Genomic DNA, 20,597 nt, shown 5'->3' on the forward strand with positions numbered 1-20,597 from the left:
TGTGTTGCTATGATCAGATTGCTAACAATTAGCAATTGATTTTTTTAATTTTAAATCAGTATATGAAGTCCGAGTCCTGCATTTCTGATTCTCAATTTTGAATCAGCATTCGAAATCTGCATTTTAAATTTTAAATCTGAATTCCGTGTCTGAGTTCTAAGTATGTGTTCTAAACAAGAATGATCTTGAATAACAAAACTTGTCAGAGGCCTTATATGGCCCGAAATTTTTCTAGAACTATGTTGCTTTCCTAAATGCATATAAATGAACCAAACAGTTAAAAAAAACAATCGTACACACACATATCCATAGCATAACTTCATATTTCTTTGAATAAATCTATTAACATAACACTAAGCGTACATCTTTTGAGGATATGATGATAAGCATCGTACAAAATGTTTAAACTAAAAACAGACAGACACCGTGCATGGTGTAAAGAGGTGGCTCCAGAGAGTTTTTTATTTTGGAGAAGCGATTATCGTTTTGAATATTATTTTAAGACATTTTCCGTTCATATGTAATTCGATCAGTAAGTATTTTATTGAAAAAAGAATAAAATTCATACATTTCAAACACTGATTTCTTTCAACAAAAAAAATCCATATAAGGTTTCTTATTTTTTGTATATTTTTTCTTAAATTTTAGTTTTCATTCAACAACATGTTTGTTTTAAACGCCAATCCCTCATCGTCCGCTGCCGATCGGCAGCCTCGATTGCCCTCAACTCAACTACTCATTGCTCAAATAGTCTTATTCGATAAACATTTTACTATTGGCTTATAGTACCGTTTTTTTTTTTGTTTTGTTTTAATGGATGTGATCCGAGTGAGTGGAAACGAGAAGAATCCAAATCAACGCAACGCTGCTGCAGCACAGTTTTGAAAACCCAGGGTGGTGTTGTGTGAAATCACAAATCGTTATCACTCGTCGTAAATTATAATATGGCGTTGATTTATAAAAATGGGTTTCGTTTTTAGAATCATCACTTGATAAAAGTATAACCTTCTGTGTATAGTCTTAAAGTCTCTTAAAGGTGTAGTAAAAATGTTTCATTTTTTGTAAGCACTGTCTACCGAAAAGGGAAACCGAAAACCAGTAACAATATAAGGTAATAAAAAGGATATGATTCTTGCTTTTTGCATGTTTTTTTGCTTTCAATAAGAGCACAGTTTAGTTCAAAGTTTTCATTCAATTTAAAACGAAACAAATCGTCTTCGACAAATGGAGTGGACCGTTTTTTTTCTGGCTGGTGATCGACATAGTATAAATTACAACTATTGATGCGGGGGGTGTATTGTTAAAAATCTAATGATAAACCGTGGAAAAAGGGGAGCGGTGGTTGGAGTTTTTGATTTGTAGAAACAGTGAGTGAGCCTTCATTAGCTGTTGCGTATAAGAGATAAAGTGTAAAAGTGTTCAAGCAGAACAAAATCCAACACAAATTGTTCGGTACCTGAAAAGGTGCATCTGAAATAGAGTCCTTCTTAAAAGGTATAGATAGAGTGTTCTTTGCAGACTTACGAGCTAGTTGTTCAGACTTATCACTAGTTTATTCCCTAAAATCATCCAGGCAAGTGTCAGCCCAATGCTAAGCTGAGCTCATCCTGCGTTTGTCTTTATGTCATTACTAATGCTTATTCTATTACAGTGAATGGCTGCTCTGCAACTACTGATCATATTTTTAAATGGTATATTTTTTATACTTCAAGTTTGCATATTTTGATCATCTGGCCCCAAACCTGGGGTATGTTGCTGTAAAGTTCAATCCTGAGAAAAGAACTGTTGCTGAAATCTATGCTTCTTCATCTTTTTCGGTGTTGTTTTGGGTGGTGGTTCCCAGAGTGAGTTGTGTGGGGATCTTCAAATGTTCATTTGTTGTACTCATCCGGATATAACGTTGCATGTTAATTTTGGTCAAGCAAGATCTGTCGGATTTTCATTTAAATGACATGATTTTTTTTCCTGCACCAATCCGTATTCGAGATTGATTTTGTGGATATTAGTAAGGTCTAGAAGTTCTAAGCTTCTCAATTTTCGATCCTTGAATCACCCTTGCACAAGGTTCCTGAAATTTTAATTTCACTGCTTTTTAAAGAAAATTACATTTAAGAGTTTTGTTACAATAAAGCTTAGTTCTTTTAGAAATGGGACAGTTACGAATGCCTGTATCTCAAAAACCATTCGTTGGAACCAAATACTTTCTATGAAGAAAAAGAAGGTAATGTTATGATCTTTCATGAAAAAATTTGAAAAAAAATATTTACCGTTTTTTGTTAAAGAAATTTCTACTTTATTCTTGGTATCTCCCATTGGCCGGCGCACACTTTTTTCGGTCATGGTATTAATCAGTTTCTGCAACTTATACTTCGTAAAATCTATATTTTAGGTGGCTTCACTCTCCTTCTTCAATTTCTGATACTTTATGGTCCAATACTTCTCTGGAAACTGGAAACTGAAAGCATTTTAGTGGATACAGTTGTTTCGAAATGAACAAATTTGATTATTTTTGACCACATTTTTGAACGTTTTTTTTTCGGTACCGGTTTTACAGCTTAAGAGCTTTGGAACTATCAAAAAATGGTTGTTTGAGGTTGGATTTCTATGAGTCATCACTAGGCAACACTTTCAGCTTATCGGAGAAAATTGTGTTGGACATTTCAGCGATCTACCCTTAGTTTTTCGTTTATTGAAAATTAAAAATGCTGATATGAGACTTGACTTCCTTGATGATCCTTAACCGTTGTTGCCGATCATGTGCTTCACTCCAATGCTTGATTTGAACTTTGTGGACATTATTGACAGTGTTTGCATACTTATCCACCACAAAAACTCAGTAATTCTTTGAATAATCAACGGTTTTGTCAGCTATCAATTTGATAATGACGAATTTTAAAGGAAACTGTGCAAAATTATTTTTTTCTTTTTCTCTTGCATCGTACATATCTCAAAAACGCGTAAATTTTAAATTTTGAAAAAAATAGGCCGAATAGTACTTTTTACAGGCAACAAAATGCTGTCAAAATTTTGAATATCCGATTACTAGTTAACGAGCTATTTGCAAATGAAAGTGTCCCATTTCTAAAAGAACTAAGCTTTATGTAATCAATCTAAACTTCCTAAGTTTGACGACTAAAATGCATTTCTAAAGGTTGAGCTAAAATTGTAGAACTGATTGTGTAAAAAAAAAACAAATTTATTAAACGAAAGTTCGAGACGGTGAGTGCAGGAAATACCACGATTCTCTAATAGGTGAGTATTTTCTCCAATTCGTAGCTTATTGTTTTTTAATTAACATACTCGCCCCAATCTCACAACTGAAAGCTTTTTCTCTCCATTTTGTTGGAAATCGAAAGCTGCTCATGGGTGTCATTCGTAAAAGTTTTCTTTCAGAAATGTATAGAAAATTTACTTTCCGCTGCATTTTAGAGTGATGTATTAAAATATCGCTTATCAAATATACTGGATTTATCGCTATATAATAAGAAAAGGTATGCGCATTCAGGGAAAAACTCTCCTCGCAATAAACTTATACAATCATACTACTAGACACATGTTGTTTCACGGCATAGTTTGCTTAATTCTTACAGAGACTTGTAGCCTAATTTTGTTCCGATTCGGTTGCAGGATCTCCTCGGAGAAGCTCCTGATCCGGCACGCTTAGTTAGCTGCAGTTTCCATTCTCGCTGGCAATTTCCGCGCAATTGTTGGCCACGATTTTCTGCAGCTTAATACTGTTATCGTTCGAATTAATTGTACCATTGGTTTTGTTCAGCTCCTCTTCGTCGATCGACAGTTTTTTGGTTCCGGTTGCCAGAATGTCTTTGACCTCCTTATCGGTAGATGATTCCTTCTCCTGGTGGGATTTTCCCAAATTGTAAGCATTTACTTCGGCCGTCCGGATCGGTTTGAAGGTGTGCTCACTACAACCACCGCCACCATTTTGCTGTCCGCTAAGATTATCCGGGGACGAGGAAGTGGACGATGATCCCGCCCTACTATCGCTCAGACTGCCATTGCGCAGGGAAGACTGCAACAGACTGTCGATGTTCGAGTTCGTTTGTGGCACAAAGGTGGTCCACTCGTTCGACTGAGCATCCAGATATTCAATGGTATTGAGGAATGTTTTGCCGGAGAAACCTCCAATGGCGTACAGACGATTCTGCACCACGGCAACCGAAACGTTAGCACGAGCCGACGTCAAGTTGGGCCCGGAGATCCAGCATTTGTTGGTTTCGTCAAAGTATTCCGTAGATGTGAGCGAGTGAGTTCCATCGCTGCCACCGACGGCGTACAGTTTGCCGTTGAATTCGGCCAGCCCGCAGCCACGACTAAAATTAGAAAATTGGTTAAGATGGTTTAGTTAAAATTCATGAAAAGTTGTTCAGCTTACCGTGGCGTCAGCAGCGAGGGAGCCAAATTCCACTGTCCAACCTCGGGGTCATAGTTTTCAACAGAGCTTAGACAGTTCCAGGCATCGCTTCCACCGGCGACCCATAATTTGCCCTTGAACGGGGCTACCCCGGCCTGATACCGACCCGTATTCAGGTGTGCTATCGAAGACCATTTGTTTTCATCCGGAATGAGAACATCACACTGCTTGATACCGGTCTGACCATTCCATCCGCCGACACAATAGATTTTATCGTCCAGAGCGCAAACACCTGCGTTACTCCTGGCCAACGGTAGCTTACACATCTTCTTCCATTTTGTCTCCTTTTGAGATAAATACTCCACTGAATCCAGCTCAGTAGTACCTGAAAATAAAAATAAACGATGAGCCAGATTCCTAGGACATTTCCGTAAAAAAAATCTTACCGTTACAGCCACCGACGGCATAAACTGTTCCATTGATAACTGCAATGTTGACTCGACCACGTGCTTCACCCATGTTACAAATCTGAGTCCAACTGTTCGTGTCCGGACAGTACGATTCAACCGATTTTAGACACTCGGTACGATCGTAGCCACCGCAAACCAGAAGCTTGCCCTCTAACTCGGCCACACCTAAACCACACTTGGGCCCGGACATGGTAGCAACCTCGCAGAACAGTTCTGGTTTCTGTATCTCGTCCAGTTCTTCCTCGCGACTCACGCTGGAACTGATCGTGTCCGGTGTGTTAATTGGCGACGGAGTTGTCGGGGCGTTCAACCGCAATTGGATGGATATACGTGACAGGTTACCGTCCAGGGTGACCAGACCGATGAATGTGTGATCACCCACCTTGGAGCTACCGATCAGGTTCCAATCGCAATTGTCCTGAGGGTGATCCTCGCTAAGGTCCTGGTTGTACACGATCATCCTAGGTCGTCCCGGGGTTTTCAGCCCTTTGCGCTGTTTGTTCTTGTTGCCTGGACACTTGAGCACCAAGCGTTTGTAGTCCTGAACCAGATCGCTTTCCGACTCTAGACCCGGGAGATCAACGCAGTCTTGCAGGGAGTTATCCAACGCAAGGTACAACATGTGAGATCGCTCCATCAAACTGGACATCTAAAATAGAAAAGGGTTGATCTATTTGAACAGGCATATTATGTTATTTTTTTCATACCGATACTCCATCCTCGGTGATCTGTCTGCGGGTCCAGTTCAGCACCAGCCGATACAGCGAGGTATCGGTTACCAGTGACATTTCCTGCTTGGTCTGGTGCAAAATTTCTATCAGAATGCACGGCAACTGCAGGAACGCCTGCTCTTGGGTCACCTCGGCAAAGTTCTTGGTAATGTAGCCGTCGACCTCCTGTACAAACTTTTTGTTCCGATTGATACCCGGCAGCGAGCGAATCTCGATGCAGCACTCTGGTTCCAGCTGGTCCACCATGTGCCGGGCGCATTCCGTGATCACGTTGTCGATCTTCAGCTGCCAGGCAGCCAGATACACATCGCGTATCTAGAAAATTCGTTATCGGTAACTGTTCCAGCTCGGAACGTACACATGTACGGTATTCACACAGACAGAGATAGAGATATAACCAGAGGACAGTGTGGGACAGATGGTTGTTTGGTTTTTATGGCAGGAATATGCCCTCTTGTTCTCAACTCTAGATCTCAAAAAACTCACCAAGTCATAGGGCACCTCTAGCGAGCCGGTGTAAGCGTACTCGACCAGAAACTGAAGCCCCGATGCAGTGATATGGCCGTTCAGTCGGTAACAGGCCACCTTATCGGTACCTTCATTCGGGGTCCCGTTAATGTTTTCCTGCAATGGCAAATTGAAGCAAAGAAAACGAAACCATCAACCTCCAAAAACTTAGTCGAAAACACTTTCATTTTCACGCAAAAACTTTTCGAACAACTTAGCTCTGAAGCACCGATAAAATTCTGAAATCTGACAAGACAAGACCATAAAAAATAAAAACGAAGCGCTTATATGTAAATTACACAGAATCCAACATTCTATTCTAACGAAACCACACGAAACTTACCGTTTCCGAACTGAACAGCTCCATAAGATACGGTGAGACACTGGCCAGGACGTTCCGATGGGCATGAATTTCAGTGTTGCCAACCTAGAGAGTTGAGGGTAGGAAAGTGACAGTCATCGTTAATACCGGTGTGTAGAGTCAAATGTTCATCAAACAAGTTCGGCATTATTATTCCAAATATTTGACTAAAAGTGGATCAGGATTATCTTCTTTTTGTTTCAACAGGGTGTCCCCTGTCATACCGTAAAACCCGAACGAACTTACCAACAACATCACGTCGCAGAACAGCCGATTGCGACGCATTGCGCTGAGGCTTTGCAGGAAGTTGGACTTCATGTTTTCGTCGGTGAACCGCAGAAAACCGAGCGCCTCCATGGCGTCATCTGTGGGAAAAAATGGAGAGAAAAAACGAGTAAGTTTAGGTGATTGCTCTTCAAACTATGATTTAATTTATAACATTAAATGGGTACTTGTCAGTCTAATCTAATCGACGAAGATCCATACTTTCTATACCTATACATAACGGGTCGTGGTCCTTCGAACCGGATTCTTCGTTATTTAGACATTTAAGTATGTGAATAAAAATAAAGTGCAGGATTTTATTACAGCGCGAACTGTCCCATAACATTCTACAAAAGAATCCCATTCCATTTTCAACTAAATCACACCGAAGGAAACATCACACACGTCTTCTTGTCTGATGCATGCCTGCCGTAGGTCGTCACCATAATGTAGGGTCAAAGACCTTTCTTCATTAGCGCCGAACGGCCCAATGCAATTCGTTCTAAAAATACCATATTATTCTTCCGCCAAACCACCAACAGCAGCTGTAGAGTCAGAGTTTGAAACTTATTCTAGAAGACGCCAGCAAATTTCACACACTCTACCACAGATAAATGCGGAAGTTTTTATACGTTTCGAAAATCTCACAATCAAAAGTGCGTAGAGATACATATAGATTATAACATACTCAGAGGCATGGACGGAAAACTTTTTCTTTGCGACAGAAACTTTTTAATTATAATTGCAACATTGCCCAGCTGACCAACCTGCCTGCACATGCAGCTATCTTGTGTGTCATTGTTGTTACCGATAAGTTTGCAAAAGCAAATCACGCGGCTGTCGGCCTTTGACAGGTATTTACCCACCTAGCTAGTTCTAGTTCAGTGGGTTTTGAAATCTGACCTTGAACAACAACGATAGTGATTTGTTGCCGTTCCTGGTCAATTTCCAATCAAGTTTAGCGATTTTTGCCGAACCTATAGTGGAAGGGCGGGGGAGTTTGTTTTATCCTTTTCGATTTAATTTCTCTGTCAGTGTTCCTCAAACTTTTGAAGGTAATCTGTAACCTTGAAATAAATTGTGTACAAGCCCTCCGCTTCATATCATGAGTCAGTTGATATTATCATTCAAATCAAACCAATCAAATCAATGAATGATATTATCATTCAAAAAACCCTTTCAGGGTGGGCAAAATTGTTCCAATTTAATAAACACTGATGTCACAGCAAGGGTTTTGAATAAGTTTGTTAAATCGATATAATGTTATTATAGAAGGCAGCTGAGCAGTTGCAGCGGTAGTGCCGAGGGCAGTTTATTACGCTCCTAGCGAGGGTGATTGGGAATAGGGTATAAAGAAATTTGAAACCCCGGTTGCTTCCTACTAATAGGAAGCACTTTTTCTGACGTCAACGGCAGCACCCAAACTTTACCGATTCCGAATAACAATCAACAATATCCAGCCAGCCAGCGGCAAGGTGGAAAACTACGATACAGACTGACTGACTGACTGACTGACAAGCCGGTTGACGGTTTGATGGTCAGATTTTTGCCTGATTTATTATAAACCTGGATACCTTCTTTTTCATAGACTAGAACATGCAACGCCAAACATTTGCGTCTTATTTGCGTTGTTGATAATCTCGGGTGAAGGCATTAAAGCAGTTTAAACTCAAATTGAATCAAAGATTGCAATACGAAAATCAACGCAAAGGACATCATTAAAATTATTTAACATATGGCAGAAAGTTTAGTTGAAAACCATCATCGTCCAAACTTTACAATTTTCTAAAAAAAATGCCTCTCGGGTTCGATTGGACCATCATCGAATAAGAAAACCCATAGGTTGGTATGCCACTAACAAAGTCTAGGTGTTGCAATTGGACATGAGCATATCACAGCTGCACTAAACTAAAAAAATAATGGGCTATCTTCAGTCGGAACTTCAAGAAGTTGTCGACGAGCACTGAAAAAGTCAAAGAAGCTGAGCAAAACTTGATTGATGGAGGAGTCAATTCGCGTTAACTGAAAAACGTGTTCGAAAGCGTTATTCCTTTATTCTGCGAAAATTAAACTTGGAAATAACTCATTATTTGATTTTAAAATTGAAGTCTACATTTTATACACATTCATAAATTTTGAAATATCCATATAGTATCTTAACAAAGAATGTCTTTCAAAAGGCTTCACCAAAAAAGAAATCAGCTTTATCAAGTTTAATGGCGCAACTTGATCAGCAAATGTTTCGCGAATAAAAGACACGTTAATTTCGATAAAGCTTTCGATCGGCTGCTCTCCAAACTACGAGGCAGAACTACATTTCTTGATCTTTTCGAAGTTCCCTTCCAAGGTCATTTGGGTCCACAATTGTTCAGTATCTGAATTTTCAAATATGTCAGTATAGCAGTACATCGACACCAACATTAGTACAGGTGATAGATAAAATCTGACAAAACTTCAAGTTCAGAAAGCCAAAATCTTTTATAATCAGTTGTTGAAGCATGGGAACCAAAAATACTGATCGCTTGTGCACGAAAAAAAAGACGACTGTTGTTCTTATTACTTCAGATTGTTATACGAATCATCCAAGCGTAGTTGATTTCTGCATAAACGAATAAAATCAATCATAGAAGTATAATTGGTTCAATCATAATCATAGTTAAATTCAATCATAATTATAGTCAAACCAACTAGTTGAATCTACATTATACATAGTTAAGTGCCCAACATCAATGAGAATATTATAGTTGAATCCATTATAATTATGATTCAATCAATCATACAATTGTAGTTGACCATGTCATATACCATGCGAATATAGTTGAATATTCAATAAATAAAGATAATCGACAACAATCATCAATATGATTGAATGTAGACGGAATATTGTTGATGAAACCATACTTTTTTCTCCATGTGAATATGGCTTTAAACTCTTGATCTCACTTGAGAAAGCTCTCTTGATAGGTTTACCAGAAAAATATAGAAAAGTCAGGCTTTAAATGAAAAAAACTTACTAAAAGTAGGGCATCTCTTAATAGAAAAAAGAACAAAAAGTAGGACGCATGGTTTAGAACTTATTTGAAAAAAAAAATATGAAAATAATGTTGAGACTTCATATTATCTCATATATAAACATGGATAAAAATAGGCAAACAAATTCACATTTTACGAGGTGCCAAGAGTTTAAAAGTTGATTTTGACTAATTTGGGGACCCAGAATATAAATATGAAATTAGTTTTGTTCTATTAGTTCTTGATTTTGAGATTCAAGAGTGAATTTTTTAAAGAAAAAAAAGGAAAAATCAACTATAAATTTTACACTTGTTTGATCCATTTTCTTGAAGACCGCTAGTGATTTTGACTTCTTAGGAAAAAGAAGTATGAAAAAAATTTTTTTCACCTTTAAAAGGAGAATTCTCCGAAATAAAGATTAATTCTGGCTTAGGGTAAATGATCTTGAGCGGAACTAATTGGCTCAATTCGACGCAACTCGGAACAGTCGATCAAGCGGTATGGCTATGGGTTATATCCGAACAATTTTTTTTTCAGATCAGCGTATAGATCTTGGTTTCTGCTTTCTAATGATGATTTTTAGAATATTTTAGAGTAAAACCTAATAACTCTAGAGCTGTTTTACTGAAGTAAGAATTCTGATCTTGAGCGGAACCACGCTGATCTTGAGCGGAACTAAAATATGATCTTGAGCGGAACCATTTTCTTCTGTCAACATCTTTAATAGCTCTTATTCCTAATACTTGTGTAACTGTGAAAACTTCAATTAAATTTCATCTTTGAAGATTTTAAAGTTTGAAAATTAATGTTTTTATGTCAAAAAATTAAACTTAGCATTCCAAAGCTGTTCTCAAAATATCCGTTCAAATGTATTTCTTGCAAGTCCAATTTTCACTTTGATTCACTGTATCATATTTTGAAATAATCGATTCTCTAAACTCAAGTTTTAGTTTTTTTAATCTAAACAAATTAAATTCGTTAGTATATTTGATTGATTTTTTGAACGTGTGTGTTTAGGATCATACTGCCCCGAACAACTTTTAAAGGCAACGACAAAGTTAGTAATACAAAATAAGATGCCTTAAAATACAGATTTGGCAAAAAAAACTGTACATTGCTCTAAATCAACGATTTTGAGAAAAAATCTGATTTTTTTATTCCCTAATCCCTTAATTCCTTTAATTTTATTGGAAATTCATGATAAATTGGGCCATTTTTATATTTAAGTTGAGAAGTTTACGTTGAAAATCTTTTCAAACTTTTTCTTTTATATTTTATAATTATGGAAATCCATTCGAAATTTTAAAAAATCTGTGAAATCTGTAAATATTTCGAAATATCGTGTTCTGTGAAACAGATGCTGTGATAAAAGTTTCCTCAAAATTCTGTGAAATAACAGATTTTACTCTGATTTTGGCAACCTTGCTCTAAGCAACTTATTAATAGAATAAAGTTTATAATAAACTCCAGTTTCTTTGAACCACGTTAATATTTATTTATATTCAAAATTTATGGAAACATTAATTATTTAGCTCAATTGATAAAACAATTATTTCTCAAACCGATTTCCAGTTCGAGCTCAAGTGTAAAGTCAAACACAAGGGAATCGGATAGGTTTCCAATACCAGGCCACCAATTGAATCGTGGAGTATTATAAAATAGCTAACCCGGTGTGCTTTGTTACACTTTGTAAAACTGAAAGAATGTGTGTAAAAAAACAATTTGAATTTTTGTTTATTTGATAGTTTATCGTTTTCAATTGGAATGTGAACATCTAAAATAATCTCTTTAAAAGAAAGCTACTTCATGAAGTAAGAATAGTAATGGCAATGAAGATTGTTCTTATTCTGAATAATAATGACTAAATTTTATTGGCTTCATTAGTTCTCGAATTATTCCAAAAATATGTATGAAAGCCTTTCTCCTCCTCTCGTCGTCTCTCTGAAAGAAAGATTCAAAAACACATTTCTTGTACCCCAAAAATTAAACTCTTTGTGTGCCTAGTTTAGTACGCTGCAGCTGTGACACCAATTAATTAGTTTTTGTTCTATTCCAACTTAATTTTACATCTTTTTTTCCCTAAAGCTGATATAATAAGAAATATACAAAGTTGCTACATACATTCAGGGGTAAAAAACTGCGTGTGAGACATTAGGCATAAGGTAGTGCACCTAGCGGTTTATTTCGGAAGCTAGTAGTTCCGCTCAAGATCAAAGATGGTTCCACTCAAGATCATATTTTACTTTTAAAAACTATGCTATAAATTGATATTCTGATAGAAAACTTGTTACAAAAACCCGAATAATGCTTTTTTATGAGTTTTTCTACCATTTTATTCATTGAGAATCAGTTCACAACGCTAAAGGGTGACATAAATTGACGTTCAAAGTCAGCGTAGATTGATGAAAATTGCAGCAGAAATGCGTATGTTTTTAAATCTTGTAATAACATTATTTCAGTTGATAAATTTTAGCAAAAATGACAATACTTGTATGAAAAGATCTTGCAAAAGTGTTTTTCCAACAAATTGTTAAGATTAATAAACAATCATTGCCTAGATCTAAGGAAAAGTAAATGGTTCCGCTCAAGATCAGATTTTGACTAGTTCCGCTCAAGATCATTTACCCTATTTGTTTTTCAAGGAGGAAGTTAGAAAGATTCGGATCAATATCAAAAGCTTGGAAGGGTTTTCAGTGATGTCACCAGTTATTGCATTTTTACTTATGAAATTTTCTCAAAATTCTGGTTTTTTTTGTATAGTATCTCTGAAACTAAAACAGCTTGACTGAATATAAATCTTCGATCAAATAAAGGATAGTAAATTAATTCATGCATGTTTTTATTACCAGGGTTGCTAGCAATTTTTCGTTATGAAATACCAAAGTTTTTCCCGGGTTTCCCTCGGTTGAAAATGATGATTTTCTCGGTATTTATTATTTTTAAAATTTGTACAGAGTTGTAGAATCAAAATTGTACAGTTTATATGGAAATATCTATAAAAAAAAACATCAAAATATAATATTAAAATTCAAAATCATCAGATTGCAGGGAAATATTGAGTATTTTTCTTAGTGCAGTTATACTTTTTTTATACAAATCCAAAGACATGTTATAGAAACAATTGCTTTCTTACATACAAAACCAATAAATAACTTTAGTAGTGCCCTAGTCATTTGAACTTAAGATTCGTGAAAATATTAAAAATCGTGAATAAGACAGGTCTGAAATATATTTAAAATTCTTAAAATGACAACTTTTCCGGTGATGTACCAAAATTTAAATGTTTTCCCCGGTATTCCCAGTTTGCTTGCAACCCTGTATTGTATTATTCACAAAGGTTTGTAAATTTCTTAGTTATCAATGAATTGTTACACTCAAATAAGATTATTTTTAAAATTTTCCTGAACAAAATCACCAAAACAGAGGTGATAAACAAAACCTGGTAAATAAAAATCGAATTCAAGACTGCAAAATCTCCCAATTGTTTTAGAAACAACGGCATAAGAAATACCTTTCCCTTGTGTAATTGATTATTTTGTGTATTTAAATGCTTTTAATAAAAAAGTTGTAAAATTGTTCCGAAAGTTTTTGAGAAACCTTTGTCCTGTATTTAAAAATATAAATCACATATTAGAAATGATTTGAAATGACTACAGAGTAACAGAGGAAGGATATTCCATTTTCAAAGCTACGCATTTTTATTTAGGTCCAAAGTTATCTGTATAAATTAAATTCTTCTGTAAAGAAACAATTTCTGTCTTTTTTCAGGAATTTACCACATTCTTCCCTAGGGAACATTCCTGTCGATTTTCTAGAAGAATTTTCTATCATATCTCGGTATTTTCTTGCTTATTTTAAATTCCAAGAGGCAACTTTGTTTGGCGGAAAAAGAAGCTATCCATTGAAATCAGCATAACAAACCAGAAGGCTGCGTATTAACCTAAAACTTGTAAAAGATTGACTTAGAACTTGTAATAACTTCTCGCTGGACGACATGTCGAATAAAACGAGCTGTGAAAAAGCAGTTCATATCCGTTTTAATTATTATCATTTAGGTAAAACAGTGCTGAAGTTCTATAATTGCTTTATCGCCATGAAAAATTGTGCACCCTAAGGAATTTGGTGTGATTAGAAGATTTGTTTGAAGAATTAATCTATTTTCCAGAAGAAAATGTTTAAATGAAAACTGAAATTTTGAAATTTGATTAAAATGTTCAGTCGAATATTTTGGTTCATGCTTAAATAATAGTCTAGTCTTGGTCTTTTTAAATCTTTTCTTAATGAAGAGTGGGTTGCGGTTTTGAAGTAGGCGTTGGTTGAAAAAGTCATGAAGTTTTTTTTCTCCTGCCAAAATTTCAAATTTTACAGTTGCCAAGTGGAAAAATTTAGCTGTTTCTCAAGCTCCCAACTAAGATAATTTTCTTTCTTCCGGATGTGTTCAATGAAGGCCACCGTTGGAAGCTCGGGTCCCTTGCAAAATTAAGCTAAGTACCGTTCTAATTTTTCAGTTAAAAACCGCACAAAGGTTTTTATCATAGTGGATAGTTTTTTTGAGGTGAAATAAACAAAAAAACGGACAGCATGCAGTTTCTTTCTTTGAGGTCAGGTTTTGAAGATTGCAGCACCAAGGATTTACAGCTGAGCATTTATCTTTATTTTCAATGTTATTATTGTTTTAATAAATACAATCATATGAAGAGCTTGGCAGGGAACTCTACGCTTCATTCCTCTCTTGTTCCTATATCTTTTGAGTCTTTCATCACATAGTGGGCCTAGCTGTAGTAGTATCGGCAATGTATATTCTTTGTATGTATCAGATACTATGTCGAAAGAAAAAAAAGTGAAACGAAAGTTTTTCATTTTCCAGGATGCATACAAGTTTTGGCCGTTTTTTATGTTAAAAAAAGAAAAAGAAGAATGAAGACTGGGATGCTTTTTTTAATTGTTTAGCTGAAAAAACATGAGTAAACCTTCGTAAACGACGTAAACTCGTCCTTTTTGCTTATATGAGACCTATTTATTTTGTTGGAATTTTTCAAACACCCACATAAGCGGCTTAACGGTTTAAGATGTCAACCTTATAACATTGGAAATTTTTGCGATAGTTCAACAGATAATTATTAACGTATTAACTCTATTTCAATCGACTCAAAAATTCAATTGTGCCATTTGCCATGGATAAACCTTTAATCTTTACGGATATCACTAACATAGCCTGGATTCAACTATTAGAATCTGATTTTAACTTTAAGACCCGTGAATGCTGCATAACTTTGGACAGGAGTCAAATTCTAATGTCAAGAAGTAATACTAAGTGGAATGACCGCAGGAACGCTTCTAAACAGCGAGTTCTGAGTAGGGGCATACTCGATTAACTCATTTATTCCTTTCCGAGAAAGACTCGCCACCTGTGTGTCAATTCTGTGGAGTACAGATTACTATTCAACATATTATCGCTGATATTGATGAATATAATCAAGTAAGACGAGATCATGGAATAATCGGAGATATATGTGGAATTCTATACAACAATTCATCGAATGAAACAGCAATTTTAAGCTTCAAATGTTCAATAAAATTTAAGTTAGGATATGTTAATTAGCTTTAAAGAAACTTTAAGACACGTATGCTATGAAAATGGTAAAATGTCTTTAATAAAATAATAATAATGATTATTGTAAGAAGTAATACTATTCTTACGTTATTTTACCGACTTGACAGTATTTAATTTGTATCCAATAATACAATTTAGTATTCAACAATTCAACACTATTCAGATTTGTCCGGATATTTATTGAAAAATTCAACAAAACCCTGGTCAGGCCTGGGTTCCCGGATTTCATTGAAAAAATCCCGGATTTTGCCCAGAATTATCCACTGCGATTAAAAACTGCTGATAAATTATGACGGAAATTAGTTTTTTCAAGTTGTTTTCCTTGATATTTTCGCTCGATGTCCTCCATCAAAGTCTTTACAGTGTCACCCGGTACCAGTTTTTCAGTTTTTTTTTCTATTTTCTTAACATGTTCTCTTCGTCTTTGAATGTCTTTTTGCTCTTCCGAAGTTCGCGCTATATTATTGCCCAGTATTACTCCTCCGGACACAGTTCCGGACGGTTTGACAGGTTCCTGTCCTTTGAAACAAAATGGACAGAATTTGCCTCATACCACTCCAGGACACTTTTAAAATAGTGGCATGATGTCAAATCTAGCCAAAATAGCGGAGCTTCGTCGTGCTGCTGCTAGAACGGCAAAAGGTGCTTCTCGAGGCACTCAGATTTGTAGATTTCGCCATTTACTGTTCCCTTTGTCACGAAAGGCTCACTCCTCAGTCCGCAAGAGCAGATTGCCTGTAAAACGAGATATTAGAAGGCGAACTTCAACATTTTCTTCTTCTTAAATTTGTCGTCCACATCGAACTTGCTCTTGCCGGTGCAAAACCCCAACCCCGGAATTTGCTTAGAATCGGCTTTTATATACGTTTCGTCGTCCATCACACAGCAGCCATATTTTGTCAGCATCTTCTTTAGCCGTCGATTGTTGCCACTCATCGCGATTTGGGAAGTTCTGTACCTTGTATGTATGTAGTCCAGCTCTCTTCTTGGCATTTTGGCCGTAGCTCTGCGACATGCCGATCTTTTTAGCCAAATCACGGCTTGAGACGTTCGGATTTGCTTTAACCATCCGCTTCCCTCCTTTCCTCCGTCTTTTTGTTCTCTGGCTCGGTCTTCCAGCTCCTTTGCCGTGGTCCATCGTCAACCGCTCCTGGAAGCGCCTTCAACACTCTGGAGACGGTTGAATCACTGACCAACTGGCTGGACACTCGATTTCGTTTGTTGGATAATTTTTCCAACAGTACGCAATATCGATTTCAGAGTGCGCATCGATCAATTTGAAGAAATGTTATCCCAGTTAGAAATCGCCAGCCAATTTTCGAAAAAATTAGGCAATTTCGACGATAAAATCGGGCTAAACAGGTACGTTTTTCCTATAGGGCATTTGAATCGGCAAAATGGTAGGTTCGTCACCTACCGTCGGTATTGCGAATTTGCTAAATTCAGGGTTGCTAGCGATTTTTCGTTTTGAAATTCCAAAGCTTTTCCCGGCTTTCCCCCGTTTTTTTCCCGGTTATAAATGAAAATTTGCTCATTTCTTAGACTCGTTTTTTAATTTTAAATCATGGTGAAAAAAAAAATTTAATGAAAAAGGCTTCAAACTTCTAACAATTGTATCCCAAAACTTGTTAACCGGTTAGAAATCATGACAAATACATCGGCGTCCTTTAACACGTAGTCTTCCCCCGTTAGTCTAGTCCAGTGTTTAGTTTTAAGTTTAAAATATTTTTGCCATTACAGGATGTTCTCCTACATTAAATACTTGATTGCGCTCAGCAAGTTTTAATCTTATAAATAAATTTTTATTATCTAGTTAACTATAGGGCTCTGAACAGTTTATTATTGAGCTGAACACCTAATTTAATGTAATAATGTAATATAAATGTAATGATGAATTGATACAAATAAAGACATATTTAAAAAAAAAACACTTGCGATATACTGATTCGTTCTTCAGGCCAATTCAAACGAAATGCGCAACAACAACATTGAAAAACCAAAATCTTTATCTAGTGAAAAACAGGTGTAACTCTGCTTAAAAAAGTTTCACGCTGCCAAATTATTTGCTTTTCGCATAAATTAATTTTATGAAATAAACGAAAACTAAAACAGGTACAGTCGAACCTGGATAAGCGGGAAACCTCTATAAATGAAAGAAAACACCAAGTCCCTAGCTTTTAAAAGCATAAAACCACAGGGAACAGACGTACAAGCTCGAACAAAAAATCTTCAAAGAAGTGTGTAAAATTTCATATGCTGACATCCAAAAAATACGTTGGTAATTGACTTGAAACAGCGTCATCTAGTGCGCCGTTCAAGATTTACAAATCACATTTTTAAGTACCCATTTTCGAAAAGGCGTAATCATATATGAATTCATTAGTAACTAAACTTATGCCGCTCAAAAATAGACGGGCTCGATTTATTACTAGATAAATGCAATAAGAGTTACTTTTGACTAGACAGAATTTCAGAAACAACTTTTTTTCAATTTATGTTATGTTTCGAGTTACTTTTCTTCACCCATTATCAGATGTCCCCCAAAATAAACCGAAACGTGACGTAAATTTAAAACAAAAAAAGTATTTTCACTGACAGAAAAACGCAATAAGTAAAACCCGTTTGAAAAGTACCGGTAATTAACTTATATTCATTCCATTATTTTTGCACTTCTAAAGCAGTTGAAATAACTAACAGTTTAACAATAAATTTTCGCACTTCTTGAGTTCCTCAGAGGACGAATCGCCTATATCTAGTCAAATAGGAACATTCTTGACGATCAGTCTTAACCTAAGAACTGATTCTAGACATTTCAAAGTGGGTTACTTACAAGTATCACTTTTGCACTCCATTGTCCTAGCAATGGGATGACAATAGCGATTAACTTTTAAGATATTTTTCCATTATTAACCGGCGTAACGACACTTTAACAGCAATTTTGCAAAGACATACCAAACAGTTCATACGACCTGTCCAAAAATGACTAAAATTTTATTTGACAGTTCTCTTAGGTGTGTTTGGAGACATCTGGAGGCCCAGCCAAAAAAAAAATGGTTCGAAACGATCGTTGAAAATTTTACACAAGTTTCATGGGCTAGCTTGTACGTCTGTTCTCTGTGATAAAACCTCTTTAAGTGAGATTGTACAACCTCTTTAAGCTGGAGTCGTTTTCCTGACAAGACCAAGGAAATTAAAGAAAATACCACTTTTGTATTGAAGTTTTGGTACCAAAATGATATTGGGTTACCAAAGAACAAATATCCATAGTTCCATGTTGAAACTCACTCGAGAAAATTTCGAACTAAAGCTTCAACTGGTTTCGTATAAAATAGTGGATTTTTATCAAATACACATTGAATAGTTGCATTTCTAGATTACTTTAATGTATTTGTATTGTAATGTGATTAACCCTCTATAAAAGAGAACCTGTTAGAAACCTCTTTAAGCGAGAAAAAAATTTCAGTCTTTTGGACTCTCACTTATCCATGTTCGACTGTAGTAAGTTTTGTGTTAAGTTTTGTCGATAATAGTTTTATTAATAAATTTATAACATTTGAGTTATTATCTCATATTGCTCCGCAATTCGTTAAAAACGCGATTCAAACTTCGTTTGATTACTAATAAATAAACGAAAATAAGCGTTTATGAGATAAATCTACATCGTGACTGTCAAAAAGTAGTCTGAAATTTAGAAATAATTTTAAAAACATTTTTGAAATTCCGTGAAAACATTTCAAACATGACAATTTTCCCGGTGAGAAGCCGAAATTCCCGGTTTTTTCCCGGTTTCCCGGTGACGTGATGAAATTCCAAAGTTTTTCCCGGTTTCCCGGTTTTCCCGGTTCGCTAGCAACTCTGTAAATTTGACGAAAAAAATTAGCCAGGAAATGATCGAATTTTCGTGTCCTGTCAGTATGATCAATGGTTGAATGGTGAATGTTCAACTTTTTTCCCAACTGCCGGTCAGAAAATTCCAGGTGTTTGGAAAAAAAATAGTTTTCTCGACATGCGTTGGTTCACCTTCATTTTCGTTGAATCGAAAATATGACTTTGAGTTTGACAGCATGTAAACAATACACATCAATGAGAAAGTGTGCAAAATTTGGTTGATTTTTACCCAATGGTAAAAAAGTTATGTCCTGTTGAATGTGTCGCAATAATTTCGTGTTCGCCCCCCCCCGGCTATCGGGCTTAGTTTTGAGTATTCTAGTCAGAACTTGGTGCGGTTGCCCAGTTGAACTCATAGAAGACTGCCACATAAGTGATGTTTTGAACCAAAGCAATTTAATTTTGAGTTTGAAAAAAGGAGCTTGAACACCCGTTCTATGGAGAATTCTCCTAGTCATCACTTTCCATTTCATTTCTGACGAATAAAACTCTTAGATATGAACAATTTGTTTTTTGTTTTACTGTTTAAAGTCTAAACACAAAACAATAATTGAATTACAAATTATGGGAAAATATTCGAATGTAAACAATAAATGATAGTAAACAGTGTCGCTTATCAGCAACGTCCCGTTCAAGTGGACGGACACATGTTAGGAAAGTAAACCACCGCCCGTTACAATTTCCTTGTCTTGTCAATTGCAGTATATTTATTTGTTGGCGATCGCTATGCCATGGGAACTTAATGGCAACAAAGTATGGTCAAGTTTATAGCGGCATCGGCTCTGACAGTTAGAGGGCGATTTGCAACAAAAGAATCCTCTAAAAAACTTAAATAATTTGGCAATAGGTACGACCTATGAGTATTTTATGTGGCCAAGCTTCTATTCATAATGCTTCCCGCTCTTTTCAACACCTTAGTAATTTTTTCCCTATGGTCTATCCGTCTATTACTTAAAATCTACGACACTTACCGATAAAGCCATTCAAAATTTCCAACTAATTTTTATTTTAAGTTTGGATCAATTCAGAAGTACTTTTTTAAGAGAGCCGAAAACAACACTTTTTAACTTGTTCATTACATAAACGAACTAAATTTGATTTAATTGGAATAATACTCGATTCCCTGGATAATTATGGATAGGAATGTGTTTTCGCGACAGCTTACAATTTACAACAAATTTCATGACGCAATCACAAACCCTTTCAACGTCAGCTGCAGAACAGCTTCCAAAAGTCACAGATTAATGGTGATCAAAGGAAAAATATGACGTCCAGCAGTTGGTATATTGGCTCAGCTGAGTTGAATTTTCGAGGCCACAGTCGGTTTAAGTATGACGTTCTAATCTGGATTTTCTTCGCAAAACCTTGGCAGGTGGCA

General features: G+C 36.1%; 1 protein-coding gene across 3 annotated transcripts in view; it reads right to left on the bottom strand.

Moving 5' to 3' along the window:
- Positions 1 to 619: 619 nt before the first annotated feature.
- The window catches only part of LOC129751375 (influenza virus NS1A-binding protein-like), a 117,416-nt gene continuing 97,438 nt past the window's right edge, over positions 620 to 20,597 (bottom strand). For all 3 annotated transcript variants that reach the window (XM_055746841.1, XM_055746840.1, XM_055746842.1), the window contains 7 exons: positions 6,688 to 6,806; positions 6,424 to 6,507; positions 6,060 to 6,197; positions 5,550 to 5,888; positions 4,819 to 5,491; positions 4,394 to 4,757; positions 620 to 4,331 (listed from right to left, as the gene is read on the bottom strand). In XM_055746841.1, the coding sequence (XP_055602816.1) occupies positions 3,665 to 4,331; positions 4,394 to 4,757; positions 4,819 to 5,491; positions 5,550 to 5,888; positions 6,060 to 6,197; positions 6,424 to 6,507; positions 6,688 to 6,806 (2,384 nt within the window). In that variant the 3' untranslated portion in view covers positions 620 to 3,664. The remainder of the gene's footprint in view (positions 4,332 to 4,393; positions 4,758 to 4,818; positions 5,492 to 5,549; positions 5,889 to 6,059; positions 6,198 to 6,423; positions 6,508 to 6,687; positions 6,807 to 20,597) is intronic.

Source organism: Uranotaenia lowii, chromosome 3 (assembly GCF_029784155.1).
Source record: "Uranotaenia lowii strain MFRU-FL chromosome 3, ASM2978415v1, whole genome shotgun sequence".
NCBI lineage: Eukaryota > Metazoa > Arthropoda > Insecta > Diptera > Culicidae > Uranotaenia > Uranotaenia lowii.